Below are 24192 nucleotides of genomic sequence, written 5' to 3' on the forward strand. Positions count from 1 at the left end.
AGAGCTGGCTGTATTTCAAGGAATCCCTATTGAGGTTACAGGGACGAACCATCCCGATGTGTCGAAAGAATAGTAAATATGGCAGGTGACCAGTTTGGCTTAACGGTGAAATCCTTGCGGATCTTAAACATAAAAAAGAAGCTTACAAGAAGTGGAAGATAGGACAACTGACCAGGGAAGAGTATAATATTATTGCTCGGGCATGTAGGAATGAAATCAGGAAGGCCAAATCACACCTGGAGTTGCAGCTAGCAAGAGATATTAAGAGTAACAAGAAGGGTTTCTTCAGGTATGTTAGCAACAAGAAGAAATCCAAGGAAAGTGTGGGCCCCTTACTGAATGAGGGAGGCAACCTAGTGACAGAGGATGTGGAAAAAGCTAATGTACTCAATGCTTTTTTTGCCTCTGTCTTCACGAACAAGGTCAACTCCCAGACTGCTGCGCTGGGCATCACAGCATGGGGAGTAGGTGGCCAGCCCTCTGTGGAGAAAGAGGTGGTTAGGGACTATGTAGAAAAGATGGACGTACACAAGTCTATGGGGCCGGACGCGTTGCATCCGAGAGTGCTAAAGGAATTGGCGGCTGTGATTGCAGAGCCATTGGCCATTATCTCTGAAAACTTGTGGCGAACGGGGGAAGTCCCGGATGACTGGAAAAAGGCTAATGTAGTGCCAATCTTTAAAAAAGGGAAGATGGAGGATCCTGGGAACTACAGGCCAGTCAGCCTCACCTCAGTCCCCGGAAAAATCATGGAGCAGGTCCTCAAGGAATCAATTCTGCAGAACTTAGAGGAGAGGAAAGTGATCAGGAACAGTCAGCATGGATTCACCAAGGGAAGGTCATGCCTGACTAATCTAATCGCCTTTTATGATGAGATTACTGGTTCTGTGGATGAAGGGAAAGCAGTGGATGTATTGTTTCTTGACTTTAGCAAAGCTTTTGACACGGTCTCCCACAGTATTCTTGTCAGCAAGTTAAAGAAGTATGGGCTGGATGAATGCACTATAAGGTGGGTTGAAAGTTGGCTAGATTGTCAGGCTCAACGGGTAGTGATCAATGGCTCCATGTCTAGTTGGCAGCCAGTATCAAGTGGAGTGCCCCAAAGGTCGGTCCTGGGGCCGGTTTTGTTCAATATCTTCATAAATGATCTGGAGGATGGTGTGGATTGCACTCTCAGCAAATTTGTGGATGATACTAAACTAGGAGGAGTGGTAGATACGCTGGAGGGGAGGGATAGGATACAGAGGGACCTAGACAAATTGGAGGATTGGGCCAAAAGAAATCTGATGAGGTTCAACAAGGATAAGTGCAGGGTCCTGCACTTAGGATGGAAGAACCCAATGCACCGTTACAGACTAGGGACCGAATGGCTAGACAGCAGTTCTGCGGAAAAGGACCTAGGGGTGACAGTGGACGAGAAGCTGGATATGAGTCAGCAGTGTGCCCTTGTTGCCAAGAAAGCCAATGGCATTTTGGGTTGTATAAATAGGGGCATAGCCAGCAGATCAAGGGATGTGATCGTTCCCTCTATTCGACATTGGTGAGGCCTCATCTGGAGTACTGTGTCCAGTTTTGGGCCCCACACTACAAGAAGGATGTGGATAAATTGGAGAGAGTCCAGCGAAGGGCAACAAAAATGATTAGGGGTCTGGAACACATGACTTATGAGGAGAGGCTGAGGGAACTGGGATTGTTTAGTCTGCAGGAGAGAAGAATGAGGGGGGATTTGATAGCTACTTTCAACTACCTGAGAGGTGGTTCCAAAGAACCAGACTATTCTAGACTATTCTCAGTGGTAGAAGAGGACAGGACAAGGAGTAATGGTCTCAAGTTGCAGTGGGGGAGGTTTAGGTTGGATATTAGGAAAAACTTTTTCACTAGGAGGGTGGTGAAACACTGGAATGTGTTACCTAGGGAGGCAGTAGAACCTCCTTCCTTAGAAGTTTTAAGGTCAGGCTTGACAAAGCCCTGGCTGGGATGATTTAATTGGGGATTGGTCCTGCTTTGACCAGCGGGTTGGACTAGATGACCTCCTGAGGTCCCTTCCAACCCTGATATTCTATGATTCTAGTCCAACCCCCTGCTCAAAGCAGGACCAATCCCCAATTTTTGCCCCAGATCCCTAAATGGCCTCCTCAAGGATTGAACTCACAACCCTGGGTTTAGCAGGCCAATGCTCAAACCACTGAGCTATCCCTCCCCCCAATGAAGCAAACACTGGAAAAGACTCAATCTCAATCTCCTTCCTTAGATATTTTTAAGGTTAGGCTTGACAAAGCCCTGGCTAGGATGATTTAGTTGGGGATTGGTCCTGCTTTGAGCAGGGGGTTGGACTAGATGACCTCCTGAGGTCCCTTCCAACCCTGATATTCTATGATTCTATACCAAAATTAAATTAAATAGCCAGGGTTGTAAACATCCAAAGAGTAGACCACCGCATCCAGCATCCCATTACCACCCAAGCCCCCAGCGCCTTAGCAGATGGTGTCATGGTTACAGGGCATGATGCATTTCAGTTCCCTTCGCAGGCCCTCTTGACTGCACCTCTCAGGTGACAGGCTTGGCTTTTGCCTCTTTTGAGGCTGGAACCCCACAATTCAACTACTTTTGGACTGGATCTATGCATTGCGGCTCCCTGTTTCCCAACTGTGTAATACAATAGGGCCGGCTCTATTTGGCGCCTACAAGAAAACTTTTCTCTAGGAGTCTGTGGCCCACAGTTGATTAATGGGACCCCAAACCAGCTTCTTCTCCTATTGTTTATTCATCCAAAGGTATTGTAGCAAGCAGAGAAAAGGGTCAAAACAATGAAAGTCTATATGCATTTTGTCTCACATAAACTTTATCCTTTCCTTGCAAGTTTTGCTAAGCTCCCCTCAGTCCAGCTATCTCCATCTCTGGGCTGGCAGAGGAAGAGACTGTGCAGCAAGTTTGGGTATGTCTATACATGCTGCAACCACATCTCCTGATTGCAGCGCAAGCATATCCTGTCAGAAACTAACCTTCAGCAGCTGCTACCTGCTCCCCCCACCTTCTTCTAGGCCAGTGGTTCCCAAACTTTAACAGCCAGCGAACTCCTTTCACTAAATTGTGAAATCTCGTGAACCCCCTCCTAAAAATGAATATTTCCAGGGATTTAAGTTTAAATTTCCTCCGCACGTCTCCTGCTGCTGAACCCCATTGACCGCCCTCGTCAACTGAGCTCCACTGAGCTCAGGCTACAGGTCCCGCTGACCGCCGGGGCTCGGGCTGCCAACCCCAATTGCCCGGCCCCGCTCTTCCTGGGGCTTGGGTTGCCAGCCTCGGGCGGAGTGCTGGGGTTCGGGCTGCTGGCTCCCCCGCTGATGGGGCAGGGCTCGGGCTGCCAGCCCAAACTGCCCTGCCCCACTCTCCCAGGGTCCTCTGGTTGCCATTAGTGAAATTTTTCTGGTGAACCCCTGTAATGTTCTGCAAATCCCCAGGGGTTCACAAACCCCAGTTTGGGAACCACTGCTCTAGGCAGCAGGCTTTGGTGGTTTAATGTCCCTTTGATCCTAAATTCTGGCCTTGAGAAAATAAAGCTGTTAATCTGGCTAGAGCTAGGCAGGTAGGCATTTCCTGATCAATAATCTCTCGAGCACCCTTGGTATTCTCTCTGGATGAATCTTTGTCATTGTTTTTATTCCCTGCTTGTTTTTTCCTAACAGCCTTCTTTGATATAACTTTGTGTAATCAGACAGAATAAGATCAGCAGGTAAGCTGAGGCACCTATCATATTCATACATACAATACAGATATCTTGCTTGTTCTCCACATCTGGCCCATGGAACATACACTGAAGATCAGTTGGCTACTGGCTATTTCAGACTAACAGGAAAAGCAAGTGCAGAGCCAGGCGCTTGCCAGCAGCTCCCTTTCTTTTATACTGAATTTGTTTCAGTTTGGAAGCTTCCACAAGCTACAGCTTGACTGTGTTAGAAAGTAATAGGTGGTCTCTCAGGTAGGCAGGTCCCAGGCCACTTTGGGCTTTACAGATCAAAATCACCATCTTAAACTCCTGCCAGAAACCAATAGGCAGCCAGTGCAGTTTAGAGTGATAATACTGTTGGCTTGCAACAAAATCCCCCTTTAAACAAGCAATTTGTCTCACTTTGAACCAGCTTCTGAATGGATTTCAGGTGTAACCCCAGGCTGAGCACATACCAATAGTCTAATCTTGAGGCAATGAACATAGACAATATCTATATCTGAAATGAATGTTTGCAACCTCCTAGCCAGGCCTGGATGGAACAAGCCATCCTGGCTGTTATGCTGACCATGGCTAGAATCATCTAACACCCTTAAATTGTAAACTCAGGTGACTAATGGCAGGTGAACACACTCAATCAGAGAGGCCAATATAATTTTTGCTATATCCTCCAGTTCCTCCCTAGAATCTATCGTACCATCAGCACCTCATTTTTGTCTGGACAAGTGACCCTGGATCTGGATAACAGTGATAGGAAAGAAAGGGCCAAGCACACCCCTCAGAAAAACAATGTTAATGCACAAGACAGCAAAAAACCTACTTATTTCTAGCAACAATACACACAAATATATTACTTTAGACTCTTAGATGGCTTATCTAACAAATTCTTAAAATGTAATGCTTTTTGTTACAAGATCCTCACTTAGCTACAGTACAACCCCAGAGGGCTCTACTCATTTTCTTAAAGACATTTGCAATCTCTATTAGCATTTAATGGTGTGATCCTGGAGACAAAACTGATTTCCTAGAGACCGGCTGCCTCCAGGGATCAGCAATGAAGGGCCAGACATAGGAGGACTTTTATCTTAAAATATGAAAACGATAACTGTTTTGAATCCATGATGACTGAAAGTCATTGTTATACGAGGACTCTTATCAAGTAAGTTGGTGACAGTCCAATTCTTGACAGGTGTTCACAACTAGAACTCTAGTTACCAACCTCAAGAAAGATGCCTAAGATTTGACAGACACTGAGACTAAATTACCCTTTCATTCCTATTAGTGTTTCCTCCATGTTAAGGTGGAAGTACATTACCAGAGCATTGTGGAGAGCTTCATGGCCATTACCTGTATTGTGCTAGTTCCATTGGTATCAATATGGTACCATCTGTGAAATGGCTATGATAATAATAATGGCTGCTTATATAACACTTTTTATCAATAGATCTTAAAGAGCTTTACAAATGAAGTCAGTGTCATTATCCCCATTTTACACATGGGGAAACTGAGGCACAGGGGAATGACGTGCTGAAGGTCACCCAGTAGGTGGGTGGCATAGCCAGGAATAGACTAATACCCAGGTCTCCTATTAGTCCAATGCTCTCACCACGAGTCTACATGTCAAAGGGGTGAAGTGAAGATTAATTCTTGTTTGTAAAGTGCTTTGAAAACATAAAATGCTAAGTAGTACATATCTGACAGTTCTTGTATTCTACAACAACCCAACATATACTTTGTCAATTCCATGGCTGTTAGTATCTCATTATACTTGTTACATACTTTTAACTTCCTGGTCTTGCTTTGACTCATTAAATAAATAAATCTGCCTAATTAGTTAGCTAGTGTGTGTGACACTGCCCTCTACTGGATAGACTCAGAGCTGTTCAATAATGTCCTGTCTGGACCCGAATGTAACCACAGACAGTAGCCTCTAAAAGGCTGCTTCATTCCACCCCTCCTCCACACACGGATAGAGCTTTGGTTCTGCCCTTCCAACACAATGGCTAGTGCAGCTGCACCTCTGAGCTGGGGGTGTGCCCTGGAGCAGATGTAGGGATGGAGCAAAGTATATCCCAACCTCCTGAGCAGGGAGAAAGTAGGAGGCAGGCTGTGGCTTTGACTCACAATCTACTTTTCAGTCTGCTGTTGAGGCAGGGTATACATGGGGCTTTCGGCAAAGCCACAATTAACCCAAGTCATATTCTTAAAGTGGGAGGTTGCGTTTCTATGCTGTCTTGAAGCTCAGAGTGGCTATGACAAATACTTTTATTAACACTTTGTACTTCTATAGCATCTTTTATCAGAGTATCTCAAAATGTTTTAACAAACAGTAATTAAACTCCCCATAAAACAGATGAGGATTATCTGCATTTTACAGATGAAGAAACAGATTGGTTAATGGCATGATTTTCAAATATGCTCAGCCCAGCAACTCCTATGGGGATGGGAGTACAGATGCTCAGCACCTCTGAACATCTAAATCATCATCTACAATCTAAATCATCTAAGTGATTTAAGGATGACCACACAGCAATTATGTAACAGAGCAAGGAAAGGAAACCAGAATTTATGATTCTCAGAAGTCAGCTCTAACCATTAGACTTACTGATCCAAATGTTAAAAAGGAAAAAAAGAGCCGGTGAGAGAGAAAGATGAGACATCACTGGGTAAAACAAACCTCCCATTTCATTGCTCTCACCCACAATCTTTGTTATATGTAATGTACTGTGAAAAGAACATTTGGCATGAAAGCATTGCAGAGGATTAAGGAGGATATTAAACAGAATTTCTAAATGTAACCTAATGCCATCTAAAATCCTACCTGTGTCAGTTTTCTTCATTCCCATCCTAAACTGTATTTTCTTTCCATCCAACACCTCAGAAAGATATTTAGCATTCCAATGTAATGCTGGCCAATCAAAAACCATGTTACAAAACACTGCAGGTTGTTGTAGAGACATCACAATTTCCTTGGCTTTCTCTGGAGTAAAAGGTTTCACGTTTTCACCTTTGGAAAGAAACAAATAGTTGTAGAGAGATTATTTCACACTGTGTGGAAAAACCCCCCATAAATTATTAATAGCTCCCTCGACGATGGTTGATTTTTTCCATGTACTTGTTATATTTGTTTAATGAAAATTCTATTGCAATTCTAGAGAGGTCATTCCCTATCCTAAAATTAGAATTTAAAGAGGCACATTTACACCCAGAATACAAAACACTGGTAAATATTTATGATTTTCAGTTCCCTAACGTAGAAGGTAGCCCAGTAGTTTAGAATTACTCTGACAATTAAGAGCTTTGTGATTAATGTCCAAAGTTTAGAGAATATAAATTTAATGACTGACATTCCTTCTGTGCAGGGTTCCTTCTGAAAAGTGCAGCGTACCATCAGAGATGGCACACAGAGTGCCTAATGCATCTGATTTTAACCAATGAATTAAACATTCCTTGCAGTGCAATCACAGCAGCAGATATCTCAAAAGATAGATATAGATCTATTTTAAATTATTTTCACCTACAGGTTTTTAAGAGACAAAAATTGTGCCAATCCAAGGACTATGCTAATCCCAGATTTCAATTTAGTCCTTAGTTGTGGAAAGATTTATATGACCCACTGAAACTGTCAAGCTGAAAAGTTGGCAACCTTTTATCAACTCGGCAGTTTTACAACAACTTCCCTTTCGGGAGTGTTGAGAGGGAAAGTTTCTTTAAAAAAAAAAGATAACAGCTCCACAGTTCTGGGGCAGTGGACCACATCTCTGGATCATAAAAATTATAAATTCATTACTCTAACTTCTATTAAAAATTAACTCATCCAGAATTTGTATCCACAGAATGCAAAAAATTGAGAAGGACTAAGACTTTTGTTTTGTCACACCCAACCCTGCCAATTTCCTCCTCCTCCTTTTTAAAATTATATATGTATAATTTTGGGCCAAATGATGGCCCATGCTGCACAGTGCCTAAGTATGTCGTAAAGTGGCCCCTTACTCCCTTGTGCCAATTTCCCCTACCACCACTCCAAGTACGGGAGGGGAAGCAGGATCTGCAGAGCCAGTAGTTCTCCCATCACCACAGGTGTGTGGGAAGGGATGGCGTCTTGGTTCTACACCCTCTGCCCCTCCGGTGTGTTAGGCAGCATAGCTGTGCCAGCATATCAGAAGACGTACCTTGCACTAGGTATAGTCCTAACATAGTGTACTCTCTCTTCAGAGTGGCTGGGAAGGTGATTGTGAATCTGAGTCTCCCTAGTAGGCTGCTCCTAGGGCAGTACGCTATGCTGGCCTTCACTCTAGGTTCATGGCAGTGCCATGAAAGAGCCAATTATTAATTAATGAATAAATACTTTCACTGGTGTAGTGCCTGGAGGATCCAATCACAGACTGGGTCCCTATTATGCTACGTATGGTACACACATATTTTAAAAGATGATTCCTGCCCCAGTGTAAAACAAGAGACAACATGTAGATAAACCAAAAAGACAGGGGAAGCACAAAGTAACTGAGACAAGTCTGGTTCGTGTAATAAATAAGAGGCCCAGCACACCTAACCATTTAGAAGGCATTTGTAGGTTTGAAGGGGGACAGTGGAGTGGCCTGGGAGATTTTTACAAAGGGCAATTCCCATTTTCAAGGTTTCAGAGGAACAGCCGTGTTAGTCTGTATTCGCAAAAAGAAAAGGAGTACTTGTGGCACCTTAGAGACTAACCAATTTATTTGAGCATGAGCTTTCGTGAGCTACAGCTCACTTCATCAGATGTTTACCGTGGAAACTGCAGCAGACTTTATATACACACAGAAATCATGAAACAATACCTCCTCCCACCCCACTGTCCTGCTGGTAATAGCTTATCTAAAGTGATCAACAGGTGGGCCATTTCCAGCACAAATCCAGGTTTTCTCACCCTCCACCCCCCCCACACAAATTCACTCTCCTGCTAGCACCAGCAGGAGAGTGAATTTGTGTGGGGGGGGGTGGAGGGTGAGAAAACCTGGATTTGTGCTGGAAATGGCCCACCTGTTGATCACTTTAGATAAGCTATTACCAGCAGGACAGTGGGGTGGGAGGAGGTATTGTTTCATGATTTCTGTGTGTATATAAAGTCTGCTGCAGTTTCCACGGTAAACATCTGATGAAGTGAGCTGTAGCTCACGAAAGCTCATGCTCAAATAAATTGGTTAGTCTCTAAGGTGCCACAAGTACTCCTTTTCATTTTCAAGGTGTGGCCTGAGGGAAAGCACAAAGATGCCCGATGGAAAACTTGACCAATAAGCAATAAAGGCACGTACTGTGTTACTGTATTTCCCATGGAGTAAGAAGTAAAAGTATCCCATCAGAGGCACTGGTACTGAATAATTAACAATAACTACACAAATGATAAAAGTTCATTTTGTAAGTTTTTCTTGGGGAAGAAAAAAGTTTAGCAAAGACAAAGTTCCCGGTTCTTGGGGGACATTAGCAGTGGCTAAACTGATGTGGATCTGACTGATAAAACAGAAAAGTAACATTACAAAGATATTGTTTCCAGTGGAAACCAGGATGTCAAAGAATGTAGCTACCTGAATTCAAAGTGCAGACTGCATGATCACCAGCATTAACCAAATGCCAGCTTTCCACCCTGAAAATTATACTGCTGTTGGCAAAGCCAAGAAAACCACAAATGCACTATGGACTCAATCTTGCAAAGTGCTGAGCAGACTGGCTCCAAGTCAGCAAAGCGCTTAAACATGTGAATAGTTCTATTGAAACCAGTGGGACTGCTTACTTGCTTAAAGTTAAGAATATACTTAAGTGCTCTGCTGGGCTGGGGCCAGAGTGTTCAGTATCTTGTAGAATTAAGCCCTATATAAAAGCGTCCTTGCCTCATATATTATGCTTCATATGAAAACTCCGTTAAGTTTCTTTACTTAGTCTAAGAATTGTCTCTAGAAGTCATGGCATCATTTATTTTAGAAAAACCCAGAGCCCTTGCACTTACCAAATGAGCTGTAGAAGGGATAATGTGATTTGGTTTCATACCATGTAGAAGTGGAATAACATAAGCAAAGATCTGATTTTGTGAGCCACACAAGACTTCCACAGGTTCAGTTTAGACACCCAAGAGAAAGAACAATGTTCATTACAAAAAATTCTTCAGCATACACAGCAGTTTTAAAAATCAATACATATTTGGAAAATATAAAAATATATTCCTAAATGCTATGAAAAGGCTAATTATGTCTGGCAAGAAACTGGAGTGTTAAAAAAGGAAGAAGAAAAACAGGATGGATTTATTTAAATCAAAGCAATTTAAATCAACAAGTGGAAAGCCTTGAAATCACTGATTTTCATCTGTTCCATTTGTACTCTAGTTAGTTTCTAAATAAAAGTGCATTTTCATTGGTTGATATAACTATTAAAACATGTTGATTTACAACTAAATAGAGCCTTTTCACTAGATTTGGTGCATCATTTTGCTACCTAGGAGGGTAAACTGTAACTATATACATTTAGTTAAGCAATTAAATTGCTTAATATTTTCAGATTATTATTAATTGTACATTTTTAATATGTTAGAAAATGGTGAATGATATATTATTTACTAGACAGTTAACTTTTTGCTCATGATATGTGCCAAGTTGCATTAGGATGGTAACTGAAATTTAATTAAACCCACAAAACAGCATAGATTTTTATCCAACAAAACAATGTTAAATGTTATGGATACATTAATTTCTTTTATCAAAACATGTTTCACATTTACAAGTAAATGATTTATTAAACAGAGGGATTAACTGTTGTCACTGAATTAAACTGATTACTTCAGGTCAGCCTGGGAAAATTTTCAAATATGCTTACGTGAAAGTGACAGAAGCTTAACTTCCTACTCAGCTAAGTCTTTTGAAAATGATACATTCTCCTAAATTACTTAGGCTGACCTATTGTGCCTTATTTATAAATCTAGACCTCAAAAGTTAGCCATTTCCTCCTGATGCTTTCTTTCTATAGGAAACCAGCCTTTAACTCAACAATGGATTCAGCATATTTATTTTTTATTTAAATGTTTTAAGAGATTACAATATATTTAAGCCTTATCATATTTTGTATTAAATTCAGATTTTATTTTAAACACGTTTATTTTTAAAAAGAAAAAAATAATGTAATTAACAAAATAAAAATCCAATTTAAATAAAAAATATTTTTCAAAAAATCATTGATTTTTATCCACCTGGGGAAAAATGAATAAATTCAATTTCTTCTTACAGTAGAGTTTAGACCAGTGGTTCTCAAATTTATGTAATGGTAACCCCTTTCACAAAGCAAGCCTCTGAGTGCGACCCCCCCCCCTTTATTAATTAAAAACATATTTTTTATATTTACTACTACTATAAATGCTGGAGGTGAAGTGGGGTTTGGGGGTGGAGGCTGACAGCTCATGACTCCCCATGTGATAACCTCACAACCCCCTGCAAGGGGAATAAATTAAGTATTTGTATTTTATGGAAGCACTGGTTCCTACTCCCACAGAAGCACTAAGGCTGGAACCATCAAAGGAGACTAAGGGAGTTCAGTCCCTAAATCTCAATGAAAGTTGAATTCCTAACAGCCTTTAGCTCTTACGAAAATTCCAGCATGTAAAGTTTTAACAATAAACCAAAGGCCTCTCCGTTCACTCATTTTAAATAAAACTAATATTTTTAAAGATGGCTGCTATTTCTTAATTCAGGAGGTTTTTATAAGCTCTCCTCTTATAAGAAAAACAAAAGTTGACATGCCATTGCTGAGAGAGAGAGAAGGTGAAGATAAGTCCTGGCCTTCAGCCTCACACACTCCACTACATTAATACCCAAGCATATGGAGGTCTTATGGGGACCATATGCCGTGCCATATGTTGTCCCTTACACCATGAAGCAGCAGCTATGGGTTACCAAGCAATAGATTAATACACATGGAAAAAGCAAGTTCAGGAAAAGTGTTCATCTGGGAGCATGACAGCAGATACTGGTGCGGTCACAAGCAAGCTGGCTTTCTGGTATGATTAACAGATGTTTTAACTCAGCATGTTTTTGCTGTGACACTAGGTCCAAGATTAAGGGCGAAGCTCAGACATTGCTGGGGGGACAGACAGAACTTTGGGAGGAGAGACCTTTTAAAAAATTATACCACCCTAAACTGCTGATTCCTGGTGCAATTCATTGTGATATAAAGCAGAGTTAGCCTTCCATGACTAGGCAGCTGTGCTGCTCGTATTTGTCTTTCAGCTTTTCAAACATACAGTAAAATAAAATTACTCCTAGTTAGGCTAAGTTTATCACCACACAGCTGTTCTTCTGCCTGGTCTGATTTTAAAAAGCCAGTAAAAGCCTGCAAAGTTTCATTTTTAACCATATAAATCCAAAGAAACAAACAATTTATGGCAGTTTTCTTGCTTGTAGGAATTTTTAAAATTGCATTTTAATGTGGAAACAGCAGTTATATTGTATAGGTTAAGGTGCTCAACTGTTGGGGTGTACTACAGAAGCCCGTCTGTTTATAGAGACTTTCCCTGAAAGGGTGGGAAGGTTCATTACAGCGTCCATGCAGCCAACTGTGATTCTGGGAGTTTTTCTAAACTGATTTATACATATACTTTGTGCTTTACCAAGGTGCATTTTAAAAATCTAAACAAATGCTTTCTCCTAGAAAGCTTTGGGCTTGAGTCATAGAGAGTTTGTACTCATGCCAAATAAAAACAGAGACCAACTAAAAATCCTTTCTTCTTTCAATTACTCTAGTTTCTCTTGTGATGTCAAAATCACACACCTTCTCCAATCATACTGGCATATTTTATTGCAAAATTTAAAATATAATAAAATAAGTTAAAGGTAAATTTCAAAAAGTCCACCCTGATAGGGTTCTAATTGTTCCTTACTTCAACTTCATATATACAACATACAATTTATACAATTATAAATATAATTGTAAAGGATATTTTTGGCAAACATCTTTATCTGCCTGCAATTGATTAGATAAAATAATGTATGATAGGATAGGTCCATCAATACCTATTAGCCAAGACGGTCAGAGATACAACCCCATGCTCTGGGTGTCCCCAGCCTCTGACTGCCAGAAGGTGGGAGTGTATGATAGGGGATGGATCACTCAGTGATTGCCTGTTGTGTTCACTTCCTCTGAAGCTCCTTGCATAGGCCACTGTTGGAAGACAGAATATTGGGCTAGATGGACTACTCGTCTGACCCAGTATGGCCGTTCTTATGATAGAAATAGCAGAGATAGTATATGAAATATGGTATTTTTTTGGAAAAATTTTAAAAGTATATAGTAGTAAAAAAGGGAATGCTAATTTTATTGGGAAGACAAATAGGGGATTTCAGTAGGTTTTATACTAAGAATTTTTATGTCTTGATTCAGTTTTCTGTACTCCCCAGTGACTACAGTCACACTGCAAGCCTTTGAGTACAACCCCCCTCCCCCCAATTCCTAATATATAATCTTTTCCTTAATCATTTTTATATTTCCTCTGAAAATGACCTCACAAGTTTGGCTTCCATGACTCACTATCCTCTAGTCTGGAAGTGTGTGCGTGCAGTTCCTTTTGTTTCAAAGATCTGCTACTCTCAAACACCTGAAAGTTAGCAGCTGTCCTCCCACTTCATAGCATTAAGCAGTAATAAAACTGGCGTATAGTAAACTATGGGAAAAGTACAGGTGTGTGGTCAAGTCTAGGTGAAGGGAACATGATGATTACGAGTAACTGAGATCTAGGGATGCCAGGTAGATCCTGGGATTGACTGCCAATATGACTATCTTGAAGCCATCACCTTCAGCCCCCAACTAAAACTTCTCCAGCGCATCATCAAGGATTTACAACCTATCCTGAAGGACGATCCCTCACTCACACAGATCTTGGGAGACAGGCCAGTCCTCGCTTAGAGACAGCCTCCCAACCTGAAGCAAATACTCACCAGCAACCACACACCACACCACAGAAACACTAACCCAGGAAACAATCCTTGCAACAAAGCCCGTTGCCAACTGTGTCCACATATCTGTTCAAGGGACACCATCATAGAACCTAATCACATCAGTCACACCATCAAGGGCTCGTTCACCTGCACATCTACCAATGTGATATATGCCATCATGTGCCAGCAATGCACCTCTGCCATGTACATTGGCCAAAATGGACAGTCTCTGCACAAAAGAATAAACGGATACAAATCAGACGTCAAGAATTTAAACATTCAAAAACCAGTCGGAGAACACTTCAACCTCCCTGGACAATCAATTACAGATCTAAAAATCGCAATTCTTCAACAAAAAAATTTCAAAAACAGACTCCAACAAGAAACTGCAGAACTGGAATTAATTTGCAAACTAGACACCATTAAATTAGGCTTGAATAAAGACTGGGAGTGGATGGGTCATTACACAAACTAAAAATTATTTCCCTATGCTAATTTTCCCCCTACTGTTACTCACACCTTCTTGTCAATTGTTTGAAATGGGCCATCCTGATTATCACTACAAAAGTTTTTCTCTCTCCTGCTGATAATAGCCCACCTTAATTGATTAGTCTCATTAGAGTTGGTATGGCAACACCCATTTTTTTCATGTTCTCTGTATCTATCTATCTTCCTACTGTATTTTCCACTGCATGGATCTGATGAAGTGGGTTTTAGCCCATGAAAGCTTATGCCCAAATAAATATGTTAGTCTCTAAGGTGCCACAAGTACTCCTCGTTCTTTTTGCTGATACAGACTAAGCCCTGGTCTACACTAGGACTTTAACGCTGCTAAATTCGACCTAAATCGATGTAAACCTACACCCGTCCACACAATGAAGCCCTTTATTTCGACTTAAAGGGCTCTTAAAATCGATTTCCTTACTCCACCCGACAAGTGGATTAGCGCTTAAATCGACGTTGCCGGCTCGAATTTGGGGTACTGTGGACACAATTCGATGGTACTGGCCTCCGGGAGCTGTCCCGGAGTGCTCCATTGTGACCGCTCTGGACAGCACTCTCAACTCAGATGCACTGGCCAGGCAGACAGGAAAAGAACCGAGAACTTTTGAATCTCATTTCCTGTTTGGCCAGCGTGGCAAGCTGCAGGTGACCATGCAGAGCTCATCAGCACAGGTGACCATGATGGAGTCCCAAAATCGCAAAAGAGCTCCAGCATGGACCGAACGGGAGGTACGGGATCTGATCGCTGTTTGGGGAGAGGAATCCGTGCTATCAGAACTCCGTTCCAGTTTTCGAAATGCCAAAACCTGTGTCAAAATCTCCCAGGGCATGAAGGACAGAGGCCATAACAGGGACCCGAAGCAGTGCCGCGTGAAACTGAAGGAGCTGAGGCAAGCCTACCAGAAAACCAGAGAGGTGAACGGCCGCTCCGGGTCAGAGCCCCAAACATGCCGCTTCTATGATGAGCTGCATGCCATTTTAGGGGGTTCAGCCACCACTACCCCAGCCGTGTTGTTTGACTCCTTCAATGGAGATGGAAGCAATACGGAAGCAGGTTTTGGGGACGAAGAAGAAGAAGAAGAAGATGATGAGTTTGTAGATAGCTCACAGCAAGCAAGTGGAGAAACCAGTTTCCCCGATAGCCAGGAACTGTTTCTCACCCTGGACCTGGAGCCAGTACCCCCCGAACCCACCCAAGGCTGCCTCCTGGACCCAGCAGGCGGAGAAGGGACCTCTGGTGAGTGTACCTTTTAAAATACTATACATGGTTTAAAAGCAAGCATGTGAAAGGATTACTTTGCCCTGGCATTCGCGGTTCTCCTAGATGTAGTCCTAAAGCCTTTGCAAAAGGTTTCTGGGGAGGGCAGCCTTATTGCGTCCTTCATGGTAGGACACTTTACCACTCCAGGCCAGTAACACATACTCAGGAATCATTGTAGAACAAAGCATTACAGTGTATGTTTGCTGGCATTCAAACAACATCCGTTCTTTATCTCTCTGTGTTATCCTCAGGAGAGTGAGATATAATTCATGGTCACCTGGTTGAAATAGGGTGCTTTTCTTCAGGGGACACTCAGAGGAGCCCATTCCTGCTGGGCTGTTTGCCTGTGGCTAAACAGAAATGTTCCCTGCTGTTAGCCACAGGGACGGGGGAAGGTTGAGGGGGTAGTCACGCGGTGGGGGGAGGCAAAATGCGACCTTGTAACGAAAGCACATGTGCTATGTATGTAATGTTAACAGCAAGGTTTACCCTGAAAGAGTGTAGCCACTGTTTTATAAAATGTGTCTTTTTAAAGACCGCTGTCCCTTTTTTTTTTCTCCACCAGCTGCATGTGTTTCAATGATCACAGGATCTTCTCCTTCCCAGAGGCTAGTGAAGCTTAGAAAGAAAAAAAAAAAACGCACTCGCGATGAAATGTTCTCCGAGCTCATGCTGTCCTCCCATACTGACAGAGCACAGACGAATGCGTGGAGGCAAATAATGTCAGAGTGCAGGAAAGCACAAAATGACCGGGAGGAGAGGTGGCGGGCTGAAGAGAGTAAGTGGCGGGCTGAAGAGGGCTGAAGCTCAAATGTGGCGGCAGCGTGATGAGAGGAGGCAGGATTCAATGCTGAGGCTGCTGCAGGACCAAACCAGTATGCTCCAGTGTATGGCTGAGCGGCAGCAAAGGCAGCTGGAGCACAGACTGTCACTGCAGCCCCTCTGTAACCAACCGCCCTCCTCCCCAAGTTCCATAGCATCCACACCCAGATGCCCAAGAACGCGGTGGGGGGACGTCCGGCCAACCAGCCACTCCACCACAGAGGATTGCCCCCAAAAAAGAAGGCTTTTCATTCAATAAATTTTAAAGTTGTAAACTTTTAAAGTGCTGTGTGGCATTTTCCTTCCCTCCTCCACCACCCCTCCTGGGCTACCTTGGTAGTCATCCCCCTATTTGTGTGATGAATGAATAAAGAATGCATGAATGTGAAGCAACAATGATTTTATTGCCTCTGCAAGCGGTGATTGAAGGGAGGAGGGGTGGGTGGTTAGCTTACAGGGAAGTAGAGTGAACCAAGGGGCGGGGGGTTTCATCAAGGAGAAACAAACAGAACTTTCACACCGTAGCCTGGCCAGTCATGAAACTGGTTTTCAAAGCTTCTCTGATGCGTACCGTGCCCTCCTGTGCTCTTCTAACCGCCCTGGTGTCTGGCTGTGCGTAACCAGCAGCCAGGCGATTTGCCTCAACCTCCCACCCTGCCATAAACGTCTCCCCCTTACTCTCACAGATATTGTGGAGCACACAGCAAGCAGTAATAACAGTGGGAATATTGGTTTCGCTGAGGTCTAAGCGAGTCAGTAAACTGCGCCAGCGCGCCTTTAAACGTCCAAACGCACATTCTACCACCATTCTACACTTGCTCAGCCTGTAGTTGAACAGCTCCTGACTACTGTCCAGGCTGCCTGTGTACGGCTTCATGAGCCATGGCATTAAGGGGTAGACTGGGTCCCCAAGGATACATTTTGGCATTTCAACATCCCCAACAGTTATTTTCTGGTCTGGGAATAAAGTCCCTTCCTGCAGCTTTTGAAACAGACCAGAGTTCCTGAAGATGCGAGCATCATGCACCTTTCCCGGCCATCCCACGTTGATGTTGGTGAAACATCCCTTGTGATCCACCAGAGCTTGCAGCACTATCGAAAAGTACCCCTTGCGGTTTATGTACTTGCCGGCTTGGTGCTCCGGTGCCAAGATAGGGATATGGGTTCCGTCTATGGCCCCACCACAGTTAGGGAATCCCATTGCAGCAAAGCCATCCACTATGACCTGCACATTTCCCAGGGTCACTACCCTTGATATCAGCAGATCTTTGATTGCGTGGGCTACTTGCATCACAGCAGCCCCCACAGTAGATTTGCCCACTCCAAATTGATTCCCAACTGACCGGTAGCTGTCTGGCGTTCCAAGCTTCCACAGGGCTATCGCCACTCGCTTCTCAACTGTGAGGGCTGCTCTCATCTTGGTATTCATGCGCCTCAGGGCAGGGGAAAGCAAGTCACAAAGTTCCATGGAAGTGCCCTTACGCATGCGAAAGTTTCGCAGCCACTGGGAATCATCCCAGACCTGCAACACTATGCGGTCCCATCAGTCTGTGCTTGTTTCTCGAGCCCAGAATCGGCGTTCCACAGCATGAACCTGCCCCATTAGCACCATGATGCATGCATTGGCAAGGCCCGTGCTTTCAGAGAAATCTGTGTCCATGTCCTGATCACTCACGTGACCGCGCTGACGTCGCCTCCTCGCCCGGTATCGCTTTGCCAGGTTCTGGTGCTGCATATACTGCTGGATAATGCGTGTGGTGTTTAATGTGCTCCTAATTGCCAAAGTGAGCTGAGCGGCCTCCATGCTTGCCTTGGTATGGTGTCCGCACAGAAAAAAGGCACGGAACGATTGTCTGCCGTTGCTCTGACGGAGGGAGGGGCGCCTGACGACACGGCTTACAGGGTTGGCTTCAGGGAGCTAAAATCAACAAAGGGGGTGTCTTTACATCAAGGAGTATTTCAGGCAGGACTTCATGGAGGGTTCCAATAAGAAATGGTGCACCTAAGTTATTGTTCTTATTGGAACAAGGAGGTTAGCCTGGCCTCTGATTGATACATGGCTAGATTTACTTCGCTGCACCTTCTCTGTGAGTGACTGCAGTGTGACCTAGAGGAATGAGTCCCCTAGACAGGGGAGGAGGCAAATGAGTACAAAACAAATCTGGTCTATTTCTTGTTTTGACCCACTCCATCTATCTTTTACATCTTTGGCTGGCAGCAGACGGTGCAGAAGGACTGCATGCCATCCACATCTCATGGCTGCTCGGCAGAAGATGGTACAATACGACTACTAGCAATCCTCATCTCTTGCCTGCCTGGCAGAAGATGGTACAGTACGACTGCTAGCAGTCCGTATCGCCTGCCTGCTCACCATAAGACGGTTCAATAGGACTGACTGCAGGACTAAAGAGAATGACCTGGTCAAGTCACTCCAAATTTAGTCCCTGCGCCCATGTCTGCCCAGGCGCTCCCAGCCGACGTGGCCAGGAGCACCTCGGACACGACGAGGACGACTACCAGTCGTATTGCACCGTCTGCTGCCAGAAGGCAATGGGTTGCTGCTACTGTGTAGCAAAGCCGTACCGCGTCTGCCAGCACCCAGGAGACCTAGGGTGACGGTTACCTGAGCGGGCTCCATGCTTGCCGTGGTATGGCGTCTGCACAGGTAACTCAGGAAAAAAGGCGCAAAACAATTGTCTGCCCTTGCTTTCACCGAGGGAGGGAGGGAACGGGGGCCTGACGATATGTACCCAGAACCACCCGCGACAATGTTTTAGCCCCATCAGGCATTGGGATCTCAACCCAGAATTCCAATGGGCAGCGGAGACTGCGGGAACTGTGGGATAGCTACCCACAGTGCAACGCTCCGGAAGTCTACTCTAGCCTCGGTACTGTGGAAGCGCTCCGCCGAGTTAATGCACTTAATGCACTTAGAGCATTTTCTGTGGGGACACACACACTCGAATATATAAAACCGATTTCTAAAAAAACGACTTCTATAAATTCGACCTTATTCCGTAGTGTAGACATACCCTAACACGGCTACCACTCTGAAACCTGAGGGTTTTTTTCGAGGCTTGTAAACTGCCAGTGCACAAGTCATTCAAATTCAGGATGTCTGTCTCAGTGATGACTTGAGAAGAACAGAGAATAGACTCCTTGGAATTTTCCTTTCCAGAACCCAGAAATTATTACCCCAGCAGCACTCAAGTTGGACATTGTTCAGAAAATCCCCTCTTCTATGGGTTGTTTGGGTTCTTGGATATGGGGCAAAGGAAATGAAGGCTGCAATTAATTCTTTTTCCTTCGGGACTAAAGCTAGCATCCATAGGCTAATGTCAATTTGAACCATAGCCTCTCATCATAGTTAACTCTCCATTAAGATGAGCAGAAGAAGCCAGGGGAAGGGGAAGAAAGCCGCTCGGGTCCCATGGATCAGCTCTGCAAGCTCCTGCTTCTCCTGTGCAGAAGGACAAAGAGGGGAGAATGATTCGACAACCCAAGATGTCCATAACCGTAGATGATAGCTATCTTGGGGACCACTAGATGGGAATGCTGGGTGTCAGAAAAAGATCTTGTGCCAACTATGTCTTTCAAGGTCTTCCCTACATGGCCATACGACAGTTTATAAAGGCAACAGAGATACAACTTAAGGGAGAATTCTGCCACTCTTACTACATAACAGCCCAGTCTCTTGGCTACCCAGCATCAACAGCGCACTGAGCTTTATCATACAAATACCTTACCTTCAGTTAGAGCAGGGGTGGCCAACCGACAGCTCCGGAGACGCATGCGGTTCTTCAGAAGTTAATAATGTCTCCTTGCATAGGCGCCGACTCAGGGGCTGGAGTCACAGGCGCCAACTTTCCAATGTTCCGGCAGGTGCTGAACCCCCAGCTCTGCCCCAGGCCCTGCTCCCACTCCATCCCTTCCCCCAAGGAGTGGGGGCGGGACCTGGGGCAGAGCAGGGGGTTGAGCACCCAGTAAGTCCAGGGATGCTTGTTTCAAGCTACACCTATTGGAGCAACTCTTGAGGGTCAGTTTGGACCCAGAGGAGGTAATAATGGCAAAAACAGAACCAAAGAAGTCATCTAGTGCCCTCTCAGGCAGGCACCATACTCCTTCATCTGGTGGTAAGAAGAAGGCATCAGTGAGAATGCTGGAACTGACAACCTCAGTGCTGATGGCCTCAACTCTGGAAAGTTGGTGCATGTGTCTCCTTGAATCCTTGCACAAGCACATGGTGACTAGCTTCCATAGTCATTACATCATGGATCACAGCAAGCACATTACTCAGTTTTGACTCAGAAATGGGAGTGTAAACACTGTGCTGCTGTAGAAATTTTTACCAATATTTTTCTTACACCATCTAACAAGGATTGCCAGAAGTGCAAACGGAAGAGAAATACACAGATGAAAATCGAGGCTAAGAGGTGTGGGAGAATAAGTACATTTTCGTTGAACGTAATGAGAAGGCCATGTGTCTTCTTTGCCAGACGTGTATCTCTCAGTTCAAATCTTCAAACTTGCAGTGTGATTTCTCTTTGACCCATGCACACATGGATCAAGAATTCCCACAAGGTTCTGAACTCCACACTTATTTTCCAACTGATAGCAAACTAATGTTAGCCTCCTATTATGTGGCCTGGCACATAGCCCGTGTGAAAAAGCCCAACTCCGAAGGGAAGTTCGTAAAAATGTGCCTAACTGATGTGATTTCAATCCTGTCACCAGAGAACCAGAATCTACAGAAGAAAATTTTGGGTCTGCAGCTTTCACGTCACACAACAGAACGCAGAATCTCTGACCTGAACGGTGAATTACAACTGCACTCGCAACGTCAGCAGTGGGAATATTTGAACATCGCTTTGGATGAGTCGTGCGACGCTCAGAATAAACCTCAATTATCGGTATTTTCCTGCACTGTGTCTTACGACTGTGTTGTAAGGGAAGAACTCCTCGATATTGTGTCACTAAGACACAGAACTCATGGACGAGATCTAAAGTAGGTGTTGATGCTGGTAATTGTGAAAAACAACTTGCCTTTATAGAAGCTCACTGCCATTGCAATGGACAGAGCTCCATTCATGTGGGAATCTGTGAATGGATGAGTAGGCCTTTGTAGGTCTGACGAGATCTTTCCCGAATTTTGGACATTTCACTGTATTATTCAATTGGGAGCAACTGGTATCTAAGAATCTCAAATTTGATCACGTCATGAAACCTGCCTTGCACATTGTGAATTTCATTCACTCAAATGCACTCAATCACAGACAATTTCAAAATCTAATTGAAGAACTGAATGAAGACTACTCCCTTGCCGATTTGCCATTTCACTGTGCAGTTCAGTGGCTCTCAAGAGGTAAAGTTATTACCTGTTTTTTCGAGCTCCTGGAACCAGTAAAATTGTTTATGGAGGAGAAAGACAGAATACAGCCCGAGCTTACAGATCCTGGGTGGGTTCTAGATTTGGCATTTCTTGCAAACATGCTGCTGCATTTGGATAAACTAAACATGGACTTTCAAGGAAAATTCCAGTTGCTGTCTGATCTAGTGCAAAGTGTATTTGCGTTCATGAACAAACTGCAGTTGTTTCCCAGACAAATGCTTGAGGGAAAGCCGACACACTTTCCCTCAATGTCACAAGTTCAAGCCAGATCAAAAGAAGATGCAGCAGAACCCCTAAAACGTAGCACAACTAGATATATGACCATAATTAAAGATCTTAAGAACAGTTTTGAAGAAAGATCCCAAGATTTGCAGCAGAAAAGACCTAATCAGATTTCTGATTGACCCTTTTAGTGCTGAACCCGATTGTCTGAAGACCCCTTTAGTCACTGATGAAGCAATATGGCAGACCGAAATAATAGAACTTTTGGAAGATGACAGATTGAAATCTGTTCAGAAGACAGAGGGGACACTTACTTTCTGAAAATCTGTACCAAAGGATAAATACCCCAACATCAGAGGTGCAGCCCTAAAATTAATTTTGATGTTTGTTTGCCTCGACCTATCTTTATGAGTCTGTTTTCTCGACACTCAAACATGTGAAATCCAAGCACTGATCCATTTTGATAGACAGCCACTTAAGAGAACTGCTGCTTGTGAGCACAACTGAACACAAATCAAACTTCAAGGGAATTGCTGAAAGCAAGGATTGCCAGAAGTCCCACTAAGTAAAAGGGTAAGTTTTTATTATTATTATCGTTAACTATACATTATAAATATATAAGTATATAATTATGTGTGCGCACACACACACACATATATAATCATTACATATTACTGTGGCCCTTTGGTAATGTACACTGGTAAATTCTGGCTCCTTCTCAGGCTCAGGCTGGCCACTCCTGAATTAGAGCCAATATGTTCTCAACTCTCTCTTTGGAGAGTTGCTGTCTGGATAGGTACTAAAACACCTTTCCCATTCAGTAATAAAGCAGTCTTTGTACAGCAAATAAGCAACTATTTAATTAAAGCAAAACAAAAACTCCCTACATAATTTTGTCCAGAAAGAAAGAGTGGGTGGGTTAGTTTTTTGGCAAAGGAAAAAAAAGGCCTCTTAGTGGCAAGAATTGGCTGGAGCATGAAGCCTCAGAGAATAGTCTTGCAGGAAGCCCCTTTATACTTAGGTAATTTGTATGATTTGGTAAAATCTCCAGGAACAGAGAACTTACTGTATTACATTTATGTATCATTATGGGCCAGAGACTGTAAATAATTCCATGGGAGAAGGGGTTCACAGCTTCAGGAATTAAGAAGAGTGGGAAGTGATCAGGCAAATTCACTTAGGCTGTAACCTCCCCAGAGAGATACCCCTAACGTGGACAGGCTCGCATATACTGGTTCAAACTGAATTCTCTAGAGAACCAACAGACAAGGAAAGGACTTTTGGATAAAAAGCCTAAGTTTAAATGGACTTGAGGCCTGCTTTCTGATCCAGCAAACAGACAGGCCTTCTGTCCAAGGGAGGCCTCAATCCTTCCTGGGAAGGGTTGGAAGGACTTGACCTAGTCATGGGGGTGCTTGTTCTGAGCCAAGGTAGTTATGAACTTGTAACAACAGAAATACCCCCTGGTGGGATCTGAAGGACTGATCACCTGACAGAGCCCTTGTTGGAGTTGGGGGTGGTCTCTGGTTAGTTTGTTAGCATGCGTGCAGGTTCTTTTATTGTTTTAACACATTTTCTCTATAATGCTTTCACCTTAAGAATAAATGTGCTTGCTTAGAAGGAGCTGTGTAGTAACTTATTCCCTATGGGCAATTATGCTGCTTATAGCCTCTGAGGAGAAGGCAAAGCAGGCCTGCTTAGGCTGTCTGATTCGCTGGGAAATTCAGTGTAGGCAGCCTGGAAAAAACCCCAGTGAGGAGGGAGAGAGATGTGACAGCTGGGGAGCTGGAAGTCTGAGAGTAGGTACCCTTGGTGGACACAGAGGAGGAATACTGGTGCAGTTGCCCTGATCTGTGATACTTGCATAAAGAGTCTTTGAGGGATCAGTCATTTAGGAATCTGTGGCTCCTGAAAGCTCCCTATATTCATCTATGACAGGTTTCAGAGTAGCAGCCGTGTTAGTCTGTATTCGCAAAAAGAAAAGGAGGAGTTGTGGCACCTTAGAGACTAACAAATTTACTTGAGCATAAGCTTTCGTGGCTCACGAAAGCTCACGCTCAAATAAATTTGTTAGTCTAAGGTGCCACAAGTCCTCCTTTTCTTTTTATATTCATTTAATTTATCATTTTGCAGCATTATACCAATCTCCTCCATGGCTTCCTGAAGAGGTGTAGGCAATGAGGGTTGACAGGAGATATGAAGGTAGATTTTTTGCTTCAAGTTTTTGTTACCTCCTTCCTTCCTCTGGGCTGACTACAGCACTGTCAAGAGGAAAAATGCACATCTAAAGGTGCTGTGATAGGATTTGTCAAGCTCTTTC

At 43.7% G+C, this 24192-nt stretch overlaps 1 protein-coding gene across 1 annotated transcript in view; it reads right to left on the bottom strand.

Annotated features, from left to right (window-relative positions):
* The window catches only part of HSPBAP1 (HSPB1 associated protein 1), a 74070-nt gene that overhangs the window by 36680 nt on the left and 13198 nt on the right, over positions 1-24192 (bottom strand). The window contains exon 2 of the mRNA XM_048869819.2: positions 6549-6734. Coding sequence (XP_048725776.1) covers positions 6549-6734 — 186 coding nt within the window. The remainder of the gene's footprint in view (positions 1-6548; positions 6735-24192) is intronic.

The sequence above is a fragment of the Caretta caretta genome, chromosome 11, assembly GCF_965140235.1.
Source record: "Caretta caretta isolate rCarCar2 chromosome 11, rCarCar1.hap1, whole genome shotgun sequence".
Classification (NCBI taxonomy): Eukaryota; Metazoa; Chordata; order Testudines; family Cheloniidae; genus Caretta; species Caretta caretta.